This window comes from Betta splendens, chromosome 22 (genome assembly GCF_900634795.4).
Source record: "Betta splendens chromosome 22, fBetSpl5.4, whole genome shotgun sequence".
Taxonomy (NCBI): domain Eukaryota; kingdom Metazoa; phylum Chordata; class Actinopteri; order Anabantiformes; family Osphronemidae; genus Betta; species Betta splendens.
In genome coordinates this window covers 404,342-421,715 of record NC_040900.2, presented here as the reverse complement: position 1 = coordinate 421,715, position 17,374 = coordinate 404,342, and the positions used below count along the sequence as shown (strand labels likewise).

Sequence of the window (17,374 nt, the reverse complement as noted above, 5' to 3'; positions counted from 1 at the left end):
GGCTTTATCAGCAGCGCCTCATGGATCGCATGCGTGGATCGTCGTATTTTAAACCACGAGGCAAAGACAATTTACTTGTGTGTAAAATTATCATTAGCACTGCTGTATTTCACATTTTCACTGTTGATAACATGAATTTACGAGGCAAGTCTGCATCAACATTGATGCATCATCTACACTATTCCTCCTAAAGAAGCTGTGACAGCTGCACAGATGTGATGGTTCCACTGCAGCTCATGGACGATCTGAAGTAACTGAACCTGTCCAATAAGTGTAATTTAAACAAGTTTTTTCAGAACTGTGGTTCTTGTGCAGTAAAATAAAATACAAACCTTCTAAATCACAGAAGTGTATTCACTCAAACATAGAATGTACTGGTGCAGCTGGAAGTGAGTGGACGAAAACAGGAAACAATGGCATGTTTTGTTTTTCACAGTGCGTGACGGCTGTGTTTGTGTGTTTTTGCAGTAGAACCAAAGCAAATTGTTCAAATACAAACGTACAGTAAAAGGTACAACAGACGCTTTCTGGGAATATGACGTCCTCCACACGGATGTGTCATGGTGGTAATACAGAGGTCAAACTCCACCCTTACGCATAAATAGGAAGGACTGAGACCATCTCTTTCACTGGAAGTGGAGAAGCTCAGGAGAGACACCACTGTTTCCTGTACCTGCTGCATTTTTAGTCTCATCATGGCTTCTAGTGCAGAGGATGATCTCTTCTGTCCCATCTGTCATGACATCTACAAAGCTCCTGTTCTTCTGTCCTGTGGCCACAGCTTCTGCAGAGACTGTCTGAAGAGATGGTGGAGGGAGAAAATAACCCAGGAGTGTCCAGTCTGTAAGAGGAGATCTTCCAAGAAGGAGCCGTCTGTCAGTCTGGTGATAAAGAACCTGTGTGAGGCCTTTCTGCAGGACAGAGCTCAGAGATCTTCAGAGACTCTCTGCAGTCTGCACGCAGACAGCCTCAGGCTGTTCCATCAGGACCATCAGCAGCCAGTGTGTGTCGTCTGCAGAGATTCAGAAAGACACACCAACCACAGATTCAGACCCATTGATGAAGCTACACGACAACAGAAGAAGGAACTTCAGAAAACCCTGGAGTTTTTAAAAGACAGGTTAAAGGTTCTTGAACAAGCTGAAAAGGAGTGTGACCAAACTGTTGAAGACATTAAGGTCCAGACCCGACACACAGAGACACAGATTAAGGAGCAGTTTAAGAAGCTTCACCGCTTTCTAGAAGAGGAAGAGGAGGCCAGGATGGCTGCACTGAGGGAGGAAGAGGAGCAGAAGACTCAGAGGATGAAGGACAAGATGGAGGCTCTGAGCAGAGACATAGCAGCTCTGTCAGACACAGTCAGAGCCACAGAGGAGGAGCTGAGAGCTGAAGACGTCTCCTTCCTGCTCAACTACAAGGCTGCAGTGGAAAGAGTCCAGCAGCGCCCCCTGCTGGAGGATCCACAGCTGCCCTCAGGAGCTCTGATAGACCAGGCCAAACATCTGGGCAACCTGAGCTTCAACATCTGGAACAGGATGAAGGACGTGGTCTTCTACACTCCTGTGGTTCTGGATCCAAACACTGCTCATCCAGAACTGATCCTGTCTGAAGATCTGACCAGTGTGAGACGAGGAGACAAACAGCCGCTTCCTGAGAATCCAGAGAGGTTTGATAAATACTGGTCTGTTCTGGGCTCTGAGGGTTTTAACTCAGGGACTCACAGCTGGGTTGTTGATGTTCGTGAAAATACAAGATGGGGACTGGGTGTGTTAGCAGAATCTGTCCGAAAGAAAGGATTCATTTCATCTGGACTATGGAGAATAGGTTTCTATGGAGGTAAATACTCTGCATGTTCACCACCAGCTTTACCAGTGGTTCTGAAAATCCAGAAGAGGTTCCATAGGATCAGAGTGGATCTGGACTGCAATAAGGGAAAACTGTCGTTCTCTGATCCCGACACTAACACACGCATACACACCTTTAGACACACTTTCACCGGGAAGCTGTTACCATACGTCAACACTTTGGACAACGTCCCTGTGAAGATTTTACCAGTGACGGTGTCTGCCACCGTTGAGCAGAGCAGTAAGAGCAAGAGAGGGTAATTATAATGCAGCCGAAGCTGCTGAGCTCGTAATAATCATATAGGTTTTATTCTCTATATGAAGAAGAGTTTAATTGAATTAAATTAAATGTCCCTGCTTTTTCATCTTTATTTCTTCAGGATGTTGAACTGTTGATCCTTTCATGTATTACACTTACTCTTTTGAGCTTTTAAATGACCATGTTATGAGCTTTATCAATGGCTGCATGCAACACCGAACGCTGCTTGCTGTAAAATGTATGTCTATGTGACAACATATGTAAACATGAAGTATATTATATTGTGATTAATGAAGCCAGTGCCTCTGCCTGTCAGCGTTTCTTTCTCTCATGGGTTGAGCCTGTAATGACCAAAGGTCTACATGATTAAAAGCTTTAGATGATAATTAATTAATAATTCCTGAATTTAAATATTGGCTTTGTGTCACATTCTGCTTTGATGCCCACGTATAAGCTGATAACAGTGACATCAGTCCAAGGCTCAGTGCACCAGCTCAGTTTACAGTCCAAATATTTAGCACTATGTGTGGTTGTACGACAGGTGAACAGAATCCAGCCATGAGCCCGATGTGGTAACCTTTGCTGGTTTAGATGTGGGCGAGGACGAACTGAGGATGTTACAGCTGGAAACTCCGTTGAAAGAAAACACATTTTATTCACATGATTCTAAGCAAGTTAATATTAACCCATGGATGTGACAATTTGATTAAAACAAAAAAGAAAAATGGAGTTAAGAACATGTCTATATTCACATTCAGACCTTCCCAGATCTCAGAGGAGCTGACGACAACCATCATTCCCCAGCTTGATTTGAACGTAATTGGTCAAAATTGAAAACAAATATTTCAAGGAAATAATGTCCTGTTAATAACATTCACCTGAGATTCAAAGGAACATATCTTGTTGTTAAAGATGACCTTTGACCTTGAGCATTTGTAATCAAAACACTGAGTCACACAGCAGCGTCCATTGGGAGAACCTGTGAATCATAGAGCATCAGCAAAACAAACGAAACGACCACATGACAGATGCTGATGAAGAACTAGATCAGATCCAAACACTGTGTGATTCAAGAACAATCAGCATCTGGGAAAATGACTATTGCCCAATACAAAGTGCTTCTATGCTGCTAACTAGTGAACTCATGTACCTGTAAAACAAGCAGAGACTCTGACGATGATGAGGGTTGATATTTATAATCACTGGATTATTGCTCTGCATCAAGTCTGCAAGCCGACACGAGCTGTTGGACCAACACCAACACTGACCCACAAAGAGAGAAACACTTCCAAGATTGTTTTATGGTTCACATCTGCCAAACATTCCTAAAATAACCAGAAGAGGTAAAGTGATGATTTAGCTGATTAACTTCACAGGCTTTCTGTTAACACTTCAGAAAACCCAAGTCCCATTTGTCCCAGGGGACAGTGAAGGCAGCTCCATGTTTTGTGCCCCTCCTGTCGTCTCACAGGAAGTTGGTCTTCAGAGTGATGCTGGGGGAGGACTTAGCGGAGCTGTGGTTGTTAGAGTTAGCGCTGCTAGCTTTAGCATTCACACTCTCCTGGTTTCCTTTGATGGCAGATTCTAGACGAGACTTCAGGTGAGGAGATGTCACAACCAGAGACCTGGAACCATAAATTAAAAGGAATATTAGCAATGAACTTAGCCACTGATTATTAAAAACACAAGTCAGATTTTCACCTGAATACAGTGGAGTGCTGGGGGCCGAGTCGCATCAGGTCCTTAAGAGCAGCCTCATGAAGAGACCTGGACGGTGCTGAGACTGAGCCGAGGGTGTTTTCATCCAGGAGGAAGGAGATGAGGAGCGGAAGGAAGACAGCCATCAGCTGAGGACCTGGAGAGGACGGAGAGGTGACTAGAAGCCATGGGCACCAATACAGATGTACATTCACACACAGCCCAGTTAGACTGGTGTCAGCCTAGTGTTCTGGTCCTCCTACTCACGCTGCGACTCCTCTGCAGCCTGGACCAGAGCTTCCATCGCTCCCACTGCCTCCAGGACCCCCAGCAACTCCTCTGGACTCTGAGGACGACTCCTCTCCACCTTCTGATGAAGTAAAGGTCATGTGTCTGACGTGATTTAACAGAAGCTGCACAGACCAAAATGAACAGTAGTGGTTCAGTACCTGAAGGAACTGGACCAGCCGTGGTCCGAGGCTCTGGATGTATGGGACGGCCACAGCAGGGTGCGCCTGAAACACTGACGTCAGCTGCTGATAACATCGACTCACAACCTGAAACATGGACAGATGTTCATAAAAGCCACAGTGCTGCTCAGTTTTTGTTGGCTAAGAATGCAGTGACACTGGCTCTGACCACTGAGTCTTTGGAGTCCATGCTGGCAGCGAAGCGCTGCACACAGAGCGCGTGCAGAGGCTGGACCATACACACGTCTGGCCCGGCAGACAGCAGGAAGACAGTCAGCGCCGTGAGGAGGCTGCACTGGTCCACGGTGCCGTCAGCGTCTCCTACACGCAGTCGAGAGTCGGGTCACATGTCCCATTCATCTATAAATCATCTTATGAGTCATGAGCAGTTTGGTACCAGCGTCCCAGAGTCCCAGCAGCATCTTCAGGGCCGATCTCAGCAGCAGGTTCCAGGCTCCTCTGCTTTTCCCCTGCCGACTCATCTGAGACGTCAGGACACACTTCAGGGCCTGAAGAGCCGCATGGAGCAGCAAAGCCAGACCCGCTGCAGCAGCTGCCGCCGAGCAGAACGTCAGCAGGTTCCATAACGCAGCAACATTTTTTACTGGCATCAATGTGGTGAACGAGTTACCAGTGTGGGTGCTGGGCCGGTGGACCAGTTCTCTGATGACTCCCAGCAGCAGGTAGAGGATCGTGGGGAGGACGGACACACTGCCTGCAACACAACATCACCCTTCACACACCAGCTGGAGGAGATGTGAAGTCTTCTGCTGGTACTTATCTACAGCTGCTCATATCCATGGTGTGACCTCACCTTCAGGGGAGCAGATGGACGGCAGCTCAGACAGGACGCTCAGGGCCGACGCCACCAGATGACAGTCGCTGTCGCTCAGACTCCAGACGGAGCCTCCAGGACCTTAACACAAGTCTGCTTTAGACCTTCCTCTCCTCTACTCCTCTCTCTCCTCATCTATTTTACTCTACTTCTAACTCACTGACTGTATTTTCCACCCATTCTCATACCACCTGTGCTGGTTCCAGCCAGTTTGGGGCTGAGTTGTGGAAGCTTCCGGATCAGGACACAGAGGCAGAGCTCTAAAGCCCCGAAGACCAGCGAGCGTCCAGGAACCAAACCACCGGTGTCTCGTCCTTCGCCGAACTCTGGCAGAGTGTCCTTCTCTGCTGCTCCATCATCAACTGTGGAGCACAACAACATGCACTACTACACGAACAGCACCATCATGAGTGGGCTCCAGTGTTTACCCTCTGCACTGTGCCGTCTCTCCCTGACGTGCTCCTGAGCTGCCATCACAATCTGTTGCAGTAAATCCAACACAGCGAGGTGAACAGATGCAGACTCTCTGGTGACCATGAGCCTGTGGAGAACGCTGAGCAGCTCCACACTCAGAGCCTGAAGATCCACAAACACAGGGTGCAACCAGCAACTTAAGCCACGATCTACCTCCAATGCTGCTCTGGACTTTGACCTGAATTCTGTGGGCTCTGGTGCAGCAGCGTCTCACCTGGTCGCTGCTGATCTTGGCTCGGGACCAGGGGACGTCCAGCAGGGTTTGCAGGGCCCGCAAACAGGATGTGATGTGGGCCATCTGGTCCTCAGAGTGGGGGGAACACAGAAACTCCACACTGATCCCTGCACCCATGAACACAAAGCAAGCTTGTTACCAAAAAGCAGAGAATAGTGAGATCAAGTCCAGCGTGAGCTGGGTCCCACCCAGGATGAGGTGCAGTCGGTCACTGTTGATGTCCTCTGGACTTTTGTGGGCAGCAGATCCGGTCTGGCCCATTGAGGTTGGTGTGGCCGGCCTGGACAGACTGGCAGGTGTGTCATCTGATATGACAAAGCCTGAAACACACCATGCCAAACGGGTAATGAAACCGTACATCGAACAGGAGAGGGAGGAGCAGGAGGACTGACCGGTGCTGTGGAGCCACAGGGCGGTGGCCTGGAGGATGGGAGCCCAGCAGGAGGAGTAATGAACTCTGGCCTGTGTCAAGGTCTCTGCTGTGTAAAAACAACCTCCTGTCGGAGAGTGAGGGAAGTATTTGAAAAGGAAACGGTAACATGGTAGATGAAGACTTGTCTTTGGTTCATCAGTTGATTGAGCAGTTGACTGAAGGTCTTAACAGGACTAACAACCTGCTCCGGGCGTCTCACCTTGCGCAGGCAGCCGGGACGCGTACTCCTGTGGGAGGCTCAGCAGGGAGTAGTCCTGCAGCGCCGCCAGCCACAGACGGCTCAGCGTCGACAGCTCCGATTGGACGAGCTTCAGGAGACCCGCCCCTCCCGACCCTGAGCTGTGATTGGCCGGAGAGCCCGACAGGTCTGCTGACCTTCCAGAACCGTGCGCCGGCCTGCTCCTGTGAACAGCTACGATGTAAACCTGCGAGACGAAGACAATTTAATTTACCATCACCAGGCTTTAAATGCGTTTCAGCTCCGCGTCCGACCCACGTGGCTCATTCTTTGCACCTGTTCTATTACAGAAACACAAACTCATGTAAAGAACAGCTTGCTCACTGGAATCCTTACAGCAAAGAACACAGAACCCACCTCGGCCCAGGCCTTGAGCACGGCCAGCGTTTCCATGGTAGCAGTGGCCTCGTTGTACAGCAGGCTGGTCGCTTCCCTTCCCGTCTGGACTTTGGCCAATGAGGAGGCCAGGAGCTGGTGGACACGCCGCAGGTCACGGAGGTCACTGACAACACCACTGGCAATCCAGGCACTGCACACCTGCAGGGGGGAGGGCAGGTCAAAGGTCACCTTGTGTCATGGTTGTGATCATTAGTTGACGCGGATGATAAAGGATCAATCACCTGGCAGGCCTGGGCTGTGACATCAGGAGGAGCATCAGCTGTGAAGGCTGGTCTGAGAGCTGCTCCAACCTGCTCAAAACACCACACATAAACAGCACCTCAGACTTCTGTTAGGTGTTAGTCTGGCACTGTTCAGTAGGAGCTTAGCTCCGAGCTGCAGAACATCCTATCTTACGTTAGCCTGGTACTGCTCCAAGATCACGTGACCCGGGAACTCTGGCTCAGGAATGGAGGCGAACCTTTTGATGATCACTAGCAGGGTCTGAAGACCTGCCAGTCTCAGCTGGTTGCTATGATCTGTAGCTGCCATGAACGCCATGCGGACCAGGTCACCAAGATGGAGGACCAGGAAGTCTGAGCAGAGGCGGCGAGAGGTCAGGGGCGGCTCAGCAGCGCCTCAGCAGCGCCTCAGCCTGGTTCCTGTCAGGGTCTTACCTGTGGACTCCTGCAGGCGGCGCTCCTGGGCCAGAGCCATGTCGAAGTGAGCTGGGTCAGCGTTCTTGCACTGAGCTATGATGCGACACACGCACTCCATGGCGAAGCAGCGTGTGGCCCGGCGCAGGGCCGTGAAGGGGCCACTCGAATCCGAGCGAGCTTTAAAAGCAGAAGAGTCGTCGTCTCCGCTCGGGTCCGTGTCCTCATCCTCCTGACTCGCCTCGACTGGAGCGAGACAGTCTGAAGTAGAGTAAAGTTTCCATCCTGAGCATCTCTCCAAAACAAAAAATGTCTGTCATTTTACTGAACCCACCTGAGGCTGCAGACAGGACGTCCTTGCATAGTTTGAGCCAGTGTCCCAGTTTCCCGCTGGTGGCGCTGGACATCATCATGTGGACCAGAGTCTCCTGGATGTCTCTCCTCAGACCCAGATCGGACTCCTGGTCCAACAGACTGAACAGAGCGCCTTCCAGGCCCACCTCCTTTATAGTCACTTCTACACACACAGGCATTGTCAGGATGTCATACAGCCGCATGTACATTAAACTACCACTGGGATGTGGTGTGCTACTGTGTGAACCAGCGTCCCACCAAGAAGCGTGTTGTCTCGTCTCGGCAGCTCTTTGACCAAAGCCACAGCGCGGTCAGAAACCTCCAGCGCCTCCCGTTGGACCAGCTGCCGCAGACAGGCCACCACCGCCCGCCGCAGACACAGGTACGAGCTGGTCAGGTGAGCCTGAACACACAGACTGGAGGTTTGCAGGTGGAAGCATACAGCAGCGCAGCGTTTCCTCCAGACTGTCGCTGATTTATTATTACACTGGTGTTATTATAAACTGAAATTAAATCAACATGAACATGTTATACAACTCCAGGAAACACCAAGTAACGTCAGTAAGGCTGCGTGTTACAATCCGCCAGAAAAGGAAGAAACGAACGATGTGTCAGTCTGTACGAACAAACAGAAAAGGTTTAAAAAGCTCAGAAAGCAACAGAAACTGCTAATTCCTCTCATCACCAACTGGTGCACTCAAACACAAAAAGTGATGGTTTAACACACAAGATGTGGAGCTTCGCGTATGAGAGACGACCTACCAACATGGAATAATCCATCAAGATCTCCTGTAAGACACAGCACAGGGTCAAAACACACACAGCCCAACACCGACACTTGTGTGCGTCAGGGCCTCGGTGGACTCACACAGAGAGCTGGCACGAGGTCGGCCAGGTCCACGTGCCGAGGAGAGAACATGTGCAGCTGCTGCAGACAGGAGACGGCTCTGGCCTGGACCAGACAGTCAGGACTGGCCCGCATGGCTCCACAGGCTAGCAGACAGCTGCAGCGCAGCCCGGACACGGCTGCGCCCTCCCCCTGCAGGTCGGGGCCCAGGCAGGTGACGAGGGCGAGCAGGCAGCGCCCCAGGCTGTAGTGGACCTCCGGGTGGGTAGGTGGAGCCGAAAGCAGCAGCCGCAGCACCAGAGCGAAGGACGGCTCGGCGTGGGGGCGGTACAGACCACTGGACAGGTCAACCAGCAGAGACAGACTGTGGAGAGACCAGGTCTGGACGAGGCAGAGACACGGGAGACGTGTCAGCTCTTTAAGGCAGCCTTTGAGGCGGCGCAGCGGGAGCCAGCTGTACCTGCACTTCGGGTGAGGAGGTGTCCTGGCTCAGCGTGAACAGGACCCCCAGGCAGGTGGACAGGTGTTGAGGGGAGCCCAAGCCTCCAGCGTAGCGGTACAGCGCCCCCAGGGCCAGAGCGTAGCCGCTGCGAGACGCGGCGTCGCGAGCCGTCTTCAGCCTGATCACAGCAAGGTCACAGGACGCCTGCTAAAGCCCAGCTCCACGCGCCGCATGGGAGCCAGGCTCAGCAACAGCAGCAGGTTCTAACTATGCAAATACGAACACGGGCTGGACCCACCTGTCAAAGCAGAGCAAGGACACGGACACGGTGAAGCCCGGGTCTCTCACCACCTGAACCAGTCGGGCCAGACCTTCTGCAGCCAGACAGCGCAGCAGGGGACTGAGGCTCTCCAGAGCCCCCGACAGAAGGGACAGGGCGGAGGGGCGCATCTCCTCTGGACCCAGGGAGGCCTGGAGGCCGCCCTGGTGCTGGGGGGGGATTCAGTTCAGTGCAGGCTGTTTGTGGCACAGTATGTCTGCAGTAGCCAGACGGGTAAGGACTGGTTGGTACCTTGAGCAGGCTGCAGACAGCTGCACACACGAGGGTCTGAACCGTCTGCTGGCGCTGACCCTTCAGCTGCTTCAATGAGTCTGCAAACTGCTCCAGAATCTTCACTCTAATGCAGAGACAGCCGCTGTACATGAGCCCGACCCGCTGACTGGTTTGATGCAGAGCTGCTGTTCGTTAACCACCGTTACCTCTGAGCAGAGATGATGTGAGGGAACACGACCCCAAAGAGACGGACAGCGGCAGCTGTGAGAGCAACCGGAGGAGGAAGAGGAGTGGGAGCCTCATCGCTCCTCTCACACAGGCTGAAGGGGTCATTGTCCAGTGAGCCTCCTGCGACACTGCTGCCATGGAGCTGAGACACAAACACACATCAGTGACCTGAAGCAGGCGGCACATCTGCTGCCACAGGCTGCCGTCACCTGCTCCTCGATGTAGCCGTGGTCTGTGCTGTGCAGCGCAGGGCTGACCAGTGGCAGGTCGTCATGGTGACAGAGGGGGGGCAACAGGGTGAGCTCTGAACACGGGTGGTTCAGGTTGTCCTGACTGGACAGATCAGACACCAGCTGGTTCATGACTAAACCAAAATTTTCTGCAGGAAAAGGACAGACAGAACTTATGGCACAAACACGATCACAGCTCAATCACAGAATCAAATATGAGGACAAGCAAACGGAGGCAGAGGAGGAGGTGTGGCGCCACCTTGGTAGGTGTGTGGAGGCAGCAGAGCGAGCAGCTCGTAGACTCTCAGTCTGTAGACGATGGACCAGCTTCGCACTGAGCTGCTGTAGGACCTGACAAGAGCAGGCAGCCTGCAGACACACAGTAGGTCAGACGGGGCCGTGAACACAGCAGGCGGCGGCCCCAGGCACAGTCACCAGCACCGACCTGGTGAGCAGCGCCACGGCGCAGGCCAGCGGCGTCAGCAGGCGGCTGAGCACATCGTCCGTGAGCAGCTGGCTGCAGTGCAGCAGCAGGCGCTTCATGGCTGTACACACACACACACACACACACAGATCAGAGCAGCTCTGAGTTGGAGTATTGATCTAGACAAATTAGTCTTGGATTGTTAAATGTATTAGAATTGGCTGTGTATTACTCTGTCCCTTCTCCCTCACCCCTCCCTTCCCGGGTCCAATCTAGCTCACCAGCTGTGCCTCTATCTATCCTCTTCCCCTGTTGTGACTCCCTTCAAGGACAACTGTTGGACTGACCTGTAAACATCTTGGTCGGCCTCGGTCATACTTCTATAAACAACACTTCACTACACTGATGCAGATACAGCCCCTCCCACCCCACCTTACAGTCTCACTGTCTGCTCTCTGACCTTATCTATCTGTCCTGATGAACCCAAGAAAAAATTCCAGCAAGGTTTCCGCCTGTACTGTGTGCCACTGTATGTGCGTGTTTTTTATTGTTTGTACTGCTACTGCTTCCACTGTCGGACTAGCGCCGGTCAAGCTGGCTGCTGATGGGAATTTCCCAGCTGTGGGACTAATAAAGGCATTCTACTCTACTACTTCTACTTCACTCAGAGCAGGCCAACGTGACGGACACCGACCGCTCAGCGCCCCGGCTCGGCCCTCCAGCGTGACCTGCCACGTGAAGTAGTCCCCTCGCCGCAGCTCCGACTCCTGCTCCCGGAGCGACACGGGGAACACGCAGCGCCAGAGGAGGAGGAGGCGGGCCAGGTGGTGCTCCACGACGGCCGGGCCTGGACACAGAACGGGCCGTGCTATTAGGCGCTTACTGTCTCAGCCCTGTGGAGATGAGCCTTCAGCCGTACCCAGAGTGAGGACAGCGGAGACGAGCAGCCAGCCGGCCTGAGTCCGCTGCACAGACATCCGACTGTTCTGAGAGGCCGAACGCAGAAGGTCCTCGGCCAGGTCCAGCACCGCCTGCATCGCATGGCAGCGCGTCACGCACATCAGCAGGTCACACAGCTTATCACCTGGGGGGAGTGGGACCCACCTGCCCCTTGGTGTGTGGTATCCCCAGGGCGCAGTGCTGCACCGCCGCCACCAGGGCGGCCACAGCGCACCCGTAGCCGGCCACCGCTTCGGGGGAAGACTTCAGCGCAGACAGGCGCTCGGCGCAGCGGTCCAGCAGCGGGGAGCACTGCCACGGCATCGCTACGGCAACACATCGCAAGCACCAGGCGGCGGCCAGTCGGGCGGAGGAAGCCGGGTGGAGGAGGACGGAGACGACGGTGTCCAGCAGGGCTGTTAGTGACGACAGAAAGGAAAGCAGAGCTGATGCCGCTGTGTTTACTGACTGACTGAATGATCAGTGGAGCAGGTTCAGACCTGTGCTGCCATCGGTGAGGAGGGGGGCGGCCGTGGATCCCAGTCCCTGGACCAATCTTCCCAGTTCCAGCAGGCAGCAGGTCAGAATGTGCTGACTCGCTGCAAGGTCTGTGGAAGAAACCCGAGTCTCCACGTTCCCGTCAGCCAGAGCTGCATCTGAACACAGTGGCTGGTTAATGGACACTAAAGCAACAGTTAACAAAACTGTAGCAACAGAACAGACGTTCCAGCTCCAGCAAGTAGCAAAGTACCCAATGAAGTTCTTGATCTAAAGGCACTGTTCTTCCTTTTCTTACCGATGGCCCGTTTCTGTGAGGCCACAGCAAAGCACAGGTGTCTGGCTGCATTGGTCTGCGCCTTCTCGCTCAGCAGGGAGCCCAGGGTGCTCCTCAGGATGAAGCACACACAGCAGCGGGTCAGCACAGCGTCGCCCGACGTCTGGGTGGCCCTGCTGTGGGACGCCAGCTCCATCAGCAGAGACAAGAAGGCTGGGAGGTTCCGCTCCAGCCAGGAGCCTCCGAGGATGGAGACGAAGACCACGTAGGCCTGAGGAAGAGGAGGGGTTGGTTGACGTGTGAGGTGTGAAGGTCGTTAGTCAGTGAGCGACGCCCACCTGTGTGACTCCAATGCGGACGTCTTTGCTGACGGAACTCGTCCCCTTCAACATGTCTCCACTGGCTCGGAGGAAACCGGCCCCACCTCTCAGGAACCCACCCGACAACAGATCCATCACGTCTTCCAGGGAGCTCGGACCCCGTCCAGCCTGTCTGGAGTCTGCTGGCAAAAGCAGCAGGTCAGCCCGGTACCGCTAGAAACTCTAACATAGCCTCCCACACAGCAGGGCTGAAGCGCACCGTTGGGCTGCGGCGGCTGCGGCGGCGGCTGCGGCGGCTGCACGGCGCCAGCCAGCAGGCTTCCCAGCAGTCTGGCTACGCACACGCGGACGTCACAGTTGGAGCCTTCGAAGGCCCTGAAGCACAGAGTGGCCACATTCTCCAGCTCACTGGTGCTGAGGAAGGACGCCTCCCTCTGCAGCTCCAGCAAACACTGAGGGAGACAGGGCAGCGTTGAGCCGGGGTACACGCGACAAGCAACCTGAGCACAAGGGAAATGCGTCCGGTGCTGAGAGGAACCGAGGCCGTGGGGACGCGCTGCTACCTGGGCTGCGGCGCAGCGAACGGCCAAGGAGCGATCTGTCAAACACATCCTGGCCGCCTTGTAGATGTCGCGGTGGCCCGACACGGCGCCGGGGCCCAAACCCCGCAGGATCCTCTCCACACTCAGCATGATCTCATAGCGACCCTGAGACTGGAACACACACACAGCCGCTGGTACGGCGTCCTTGGAGACCGTGGAGGCGAGAACTTGAGTGAACTCCACCAACCTCAGCGCTCTTCATGGCCTTCAGCAAGTTGGCCAACGTGTCTTTGAAGGAGCCGCCGAGCATTCGACCCAGCTGAGCGTACAGAGAGCCCAGACACGCCACGGCCGCCCTGCGTTGGAGACACACACCATCCACATCTTACTGGACGCCAGCTGTGCGTCCACACGAATGTAAGACAGCAGGATCTCCATCCGAGCACCAGATCCCTTCAGCTGACTCCACTGCACCTATCCTGCAACCACCCAGACTGGCGGCCGCCCACACGCGCTCCACACAGGACGCGGGACTTACAGCCGAGTCGGGAGCCCTGAAGGCGAGTCATCTTTGCTTCGGATGATCTCATTGCACCTCTCGACCAGCAGGCTGGCAGGAACAGGGTCTCCCAGGTGATAGAGCAGAGCAAAACAACGAGCCAGTAGGCAGCGAGTCGATGGGCCGGGGGAGCCGATCAGAACAGCCGACAGCTGCTCCACCAGGTGCCGCTGGTTCTGTTTGATATGGGCCTGAACGATGACAAGCACGCAGAGTTAGCTTTAATCTCCTGATTTCTGCATGACACTGATGTGCACCTCACCCTGTCGGTGGCTGGAAGCAGCTTGTTCAGGTGATTCAGCCATTCAAAGACAAACTCGGACCTCTGATGCTCCGCCAGCTGGCTCCAAGCCTCTTCGTTGAGCAGGAGGCTGTGAGCCCGCTCCATCGCTCAGTGAGGAAGAAATCTACTGCCCAGCTCTGCCATTCGCCTAAATCCTGGTGGGAACGAAGAGAGAAAAACGTAGAGGATGTGACAAAGTCTACAGTAATAATAAGCCAGACTTGAACAGAATAAGCATCATTTAAACTAAAGCACAATGGCGTCAGTGGGTACCTGTGTTTATGAGATGAGTGTCCTGTGTCCTGGCTGCTGCTAAACAAGCTGTGGGTTCCACTGAGGAGCTTCAGGGTTCGAGGACGGAACGGTTTGGTGTTTGTGAGCTAACAGAGCGGATCGGACTAGAACACAAGGGGGAAGAGAAGCTGGAAGCATATCTGAGAGATTCTCACAAGGGGCAACTCATACATTATTTAACAGCACAGCCCTGTTTCCTCTAGTTCACAGAGACGCAGGGAGACTGAAAATAATGTCTGTCACACTTAGTGCAGAATGGATTTAAAGGATAAAAAAGCGTTTTAATACACAAAGACCAAAGTTCTATCAATAATAACACCCTACAGAACTCACCAATAATTACTAGCATCAGCCAGTAGAATTCATATATATACCTGACGTTTAACATCAATCTTCATAACACAACAAACTGGCAAACAGGACATAAAACGTTTAGAAAGTAAAAAGTCTCCTGTTTTCTACTGGTACTTAGTTTAAATAAAAATCATGTTGAAAGGGTTTCAGTTTACTGGCTTAAAAAAAACGAGTGTCCGAATGCCCCCAAAATCACGAGTTCACGCATAAAAAATTGGTCGAAGCACTTGAATGAACGTGGCTCCAAATCCAGGCTCAGCTACAAACCTCCTGAGGCTCCAGCTCCTACAGCTCCAGATCTTCTCCAACAGGTTCGCTTTGAATGAACCAGAACCTAAAACATATACACATATAACGATCCAGACAACGTGGGTCAGGCTACGCCAACAGCAGCAGGTCTGTCCAGAAAAGAACTTGTGTTCAATTAATCCTAGTTTTAAGGCGACAACAGCAGCTAAATAACATCTCAGCTGTTAGCATGGGGTAGCTAACCTCGGCTAACTAACGTGCAAAAGTTCACATTAAACTAACGGAAAAGGGGACACAGTTTACCTGGCAGCGTGAATCTGGTCAGAAGCGCAGGAAGTTATAAGGACAAATTTATCCGAGTGTAGTTAGTATCTTTGGACGAACCGATGAGCTGCTTTCGTCAGTACTGAACTGCTGATCACTGCGTCAAATCAACGCTAACCTGCAGAACGCACATCCGCTACTGGCTTTCAAAATAAGACGCACATCGATGTGCTGGTAGTATTTGTAAAACATACAGGCTTAACGAAATTATGTTTCTCTCTAGTTACTGACAGTGCAAATGACAGGGTTTAAAGGTGACGACAATGGTAAGGTTTTACACTCATTAGCAGCAATTCACTCATGAAGAGGAGTTGTTTGTGTGTGTGTGTGTGTGTGTGTGTGTGTGTGTGTGTGTGTGTGTGTGTGTGTGAGAGAGAGAGAGAGAGACAAACATGTCAAAAAACGTGTAAGAGATTTTAACGCATAACTGAGGATCTGGGAACGCGTGTGTAGACACCGCGTTTTTAGTCATCGTCACTGTTGCTAACTAAACTGTCTGGTTGCGACTAAAAGGCTGTTAGTGAGTCATTAAACGAAAACACACAACATTTGACTGTGACTTGACCTTGAAAAAAATCCCTCCATCGAAAACATCCTTCTTTATAATTGAGCCACGCCAGTTAATTTGTGTATGTGAAAATGACTTCATGCGTCCGTCCACAGCAGCAGAAGTCGCGTCGCTCCTCAGCCAGGGCGGGGTGTCGATCGTCGAGCAGCAGATGCGTTGGGCACTTGGAGCAGGAGCGACCCTACTAGAAGTTTCGACCGCTTGGATCGCGCACATAAACGGCAGTGGGATTGACTCCCCTCGGTGTGTGACCGGGCAAGCAGGTTCTACTAGGTTCTGTCCTGGTTCTGGTTGTCAGGACACAGTGGGGGCTAAGCTAGGCCGAAGGCCGCGTACGGTGCGGAGTCTACCCGAGGCTGACACACTGTTCACCGGGATGTTCGGCTGCCTGGTCGCCGGCAGACTGGTCCAGACGGACGCGGTCCAGGTCGCCTCGGACAAGTTCGTGTTCAACCTGCCGGACTACGAGAACGTGAACCACGTGGTGGTGTTCATGCTGGGCACCGTGCCGTTCCCCGCCGGCATGGGCGGCGCCGTCTACTTCTCTTTCCCGGAGCCGGGGAGCGGCGGCCCGGTGTGGCAGCTGCTCGGCTTCATCACCAACGACAAGCCCAGTGCCATCTTCAGGATCTCCGGCCTGAAGTCCGGGCGGGGCGGCGCGCACCCCTTCGGTACGATGGCGGCCTCGTCATCCCCCTCGGTGGCGCAGGTCGGAGTGTCGGTGGAGGCTCTGGAGCAGCTGGCCCAGCAGATCCCGGTGTCCAGCGCCGCCGTGTCCACCGTGGACTCGTTCCTGCACTTCACCCAGAAGATGCTGGACTCTCTCTACAACTTCGCCTCCTCCTTCGCGGTGTCGCAGGCGCAGATGACGCCGAACCCCACCGAGACCTTCGTCCCTTCCAGCTGCATCCTCAAGTGGTACGAGAACTTCCAGAGGCGAATGGCACAGAACCCGAACTTCTGGAAGAACTGATGTGACCCTGGGCTGCAGTGGACCGGCCCGTCTGATAACGCCTGCGGCTCCCACCGTCGGGGACGTGATACCACTTCTCTGTCTCAACCGGGTTCGTAGGGTTAAACTCAGCCATGATCTATTGATGCAGTGTCACCCTCACAGGACACGTGGATGTCAGGTTGTGGGCGACGGTCCCTTTCACGTTGAGTCCGTAATCGTGCTTATTGTGTCTACTCGCCAGATTCATAAAGATCCGGTTCGGTGAGAGCCAGTGTTGGGTCGAAATGATTTCGTAATCTGTGTTCTATAGAACAGAACCATCACACTGTTGTACTTGTGCGGGCTTTCCACAACCTGGCAACCCATACTTTGTTCTTGCTGAAGGCTGGAAACCCATAGGTTCCAGGTTCTGTATCTGCAATTTTTTTACCTGAAGATTAAAAGCACATTGTTTATTTTTGTTACTGAACAAAGTGTTTGGTTAAAAAATAATAATGTGAATGTTTGTAATCTTACATTACTTTTTTGTTCAGAGCAATAAAGTGAGTGAAGCTGTTACTGGACACTGTATCTGCACCCGTTGACATATAACTGTCGTTCACTGGCACAATGTT

General features: G+C 52.9%; 3 protein-coding genes across 8 annotated transcripts; 2 read left to right on the top strand and 1 right to left on the bottom strand.

The window, feature by feature from the left end:
• Positions 1 to 34: 34 nt before the first annotated feature.
• On the top strand, positions 35 to 2,398 carry LOC114848255 (nuclear factor 7, brain-like). The gene has a single exon (XM_029138598.3). It carries the CDS (start codon positions 696 to 698, stop codon positions 2,103 to 2,105), a length of 1,410 nt encoding a protein of 469 aa, XP_028994431.1. The 5' UTR covers positions 35 to 695; the 3' UTR covers positions 2,106 to 2,398.
• Positions 2,399 to 2,734: 336 nt separating this feature from the next.
• On the bottom strand, positions 2,735 to 15,941 carry heatr5a (HEAT repeat containing 5a). 6 transcript variants are annotated; one of them, XM_055505841.1, is made up of 43 exons: positions 15,803 to 15,941; positions 14,932 to 14,998; positions 14,290 to 14,414; positions 13,996 to 14,171; positions 13,713 to 13,924; positions 13,422 to 13,530; positions 13,196 to 13,345; positions 12,892 to 13,084; positions 12,651 to 12,811; positions 12,334 to 12,583; positions 12,038 to 12,193; positions 11,703 to 11,953; positions 11,518 to 11,629; positions 11,293 to 11,445; positions 10,620 to 10,719; positions 10,434 to 10,543; positions 10,154 to 10,323; positions 9,923 to 10,086; positions 9,735 to 9,840; positions 9,462 to 9,652; positions 9,182 to 9,341; positions 8,743 to 9,102; positions 8,637 to 8,663; positions 8,133 to 8,277; positions 7,855 to 8,037; positions 7,542 to 7,781; positions 7,282 to 7,460; positions 7,107 to 7,175; positions 6,844 to 7,023; positions 6,448 to 6,673; positions 6,208 to 6,312; positions 6,004 to 6,135; positions 5,795 to 5,922; positions 5,535 to 5,682; positions 5,295 to 5,468; positions 5,086 to 5,187; positions 4,903 to 4,986; positions 4,669 to 4,824; positions 4,441 to 4,592; positions 4,251 to 4,358; positions 4,069 to 4,171; positions 3,805 to 3,958; positions 2,735 to 3,728 (listed from the first exon to the last, which is right to left on the bottom strand). In XM_055505841.1, exons 4-43 carry the CDS (start codon positions 14,119 to 14,121, stop codon positions 3,569 to 3,571), a joined length of 6,189 nt encoding a protein of 2,062 aa, XP_055361816.1. In that variant the 5' UTR covers positions 14,122 to 14,171; positions 14,290 to 14,414; positions 14,932 to 14,998; positions 15,803 to 15,941; the 3' UTR covers positions 2,735 to 3,568. The 6 variants fall into 6 exon arrangements, with proteins under 6 accessions (XP_055361816.1, XP_028994425.1, XP_028994424.1 ...); XM_029138592.3 differs by lacking the exon at positions 15,803 to 15,941 and adding an exon at positions 15,217 to 15,355 and having other exon boundaries at positions 14,290 to 14,438; XM_029138591.3 differs by lacking the exon at positions 15,803 to 15,941 and adding an exon at positions 15,217 to 15,355.
• Positions 15,379 to 17,323, top strand: hikeshi (heat shock protein nuclear import factor hikeshi). Its single transcript, XM_029138605.3, has 2 exons — positions 15,379 to 15,503; positions 15,901 to 17,323. Exons 1-2 carry the CDS (start codon positions 15,476 to 15,478, stop codon positions 16,776 to 16,778), a joined length of 906 nt encoding a protein of 301 aa, XP_028994438.1. The 5' UTR covers positions 15,379 to 15,475; the 3' UTR covers positions 16,779 to 17,323.
• The last annotated feature ends 51 nt before the right edge of the window (positions 17,324 to 17,374 follow it).

What these genes read in the sequence shown, in the direction of transcription:
- LOC114848255 (XM_029138598.3), top strand. Translation starts at nt 696, where the DNA reads ATGGCTTCTAGTGCAGAGGATGATCTCTTCTGTCCCATCTGTCATGAC.
- heatr5a (XM_055505841.1), bottom strand. Translation starts at nt 14,121, where the DNA reads ATGGAGCGGGCTCACAGCCTCCTGCTCAACGAAGAGGCTTGGAGCCAG. An exon ending in TCCTTGCTCTGCTTTGACAG is followed by an intron (nt 9,342 to 9,461) that starts GTGGGTCCAGCC and finishes TGCTGTGATCAG; the next exon opens with GCTGAAGACGGCTCGCGACG. An exon ending in GGCTGGAACCAGCACAGGTG is followed by an intron (nt 5,188 to 5,294) that starts GTATGAGAATGG and finishes ACTTGTGTTAAG; the next exon opens with GTCCTGGAGGCTCCGTCTGG.
- hikeshi (XM_029138605.3), top strand. Translation starts at nt 15,476, where the DNA reads ATGACAGGGTTTAAAGGTGACGACAATG. An exon ending in GTTTAAAGGTGACGACAATG is followed by an intron (nt 15,504 to 15,900) that starts GTAAGGTTTTAC and finishes GTCCGTCCACAG; the next exon opens with CAGCAGAAGTCGCGTCGCTC.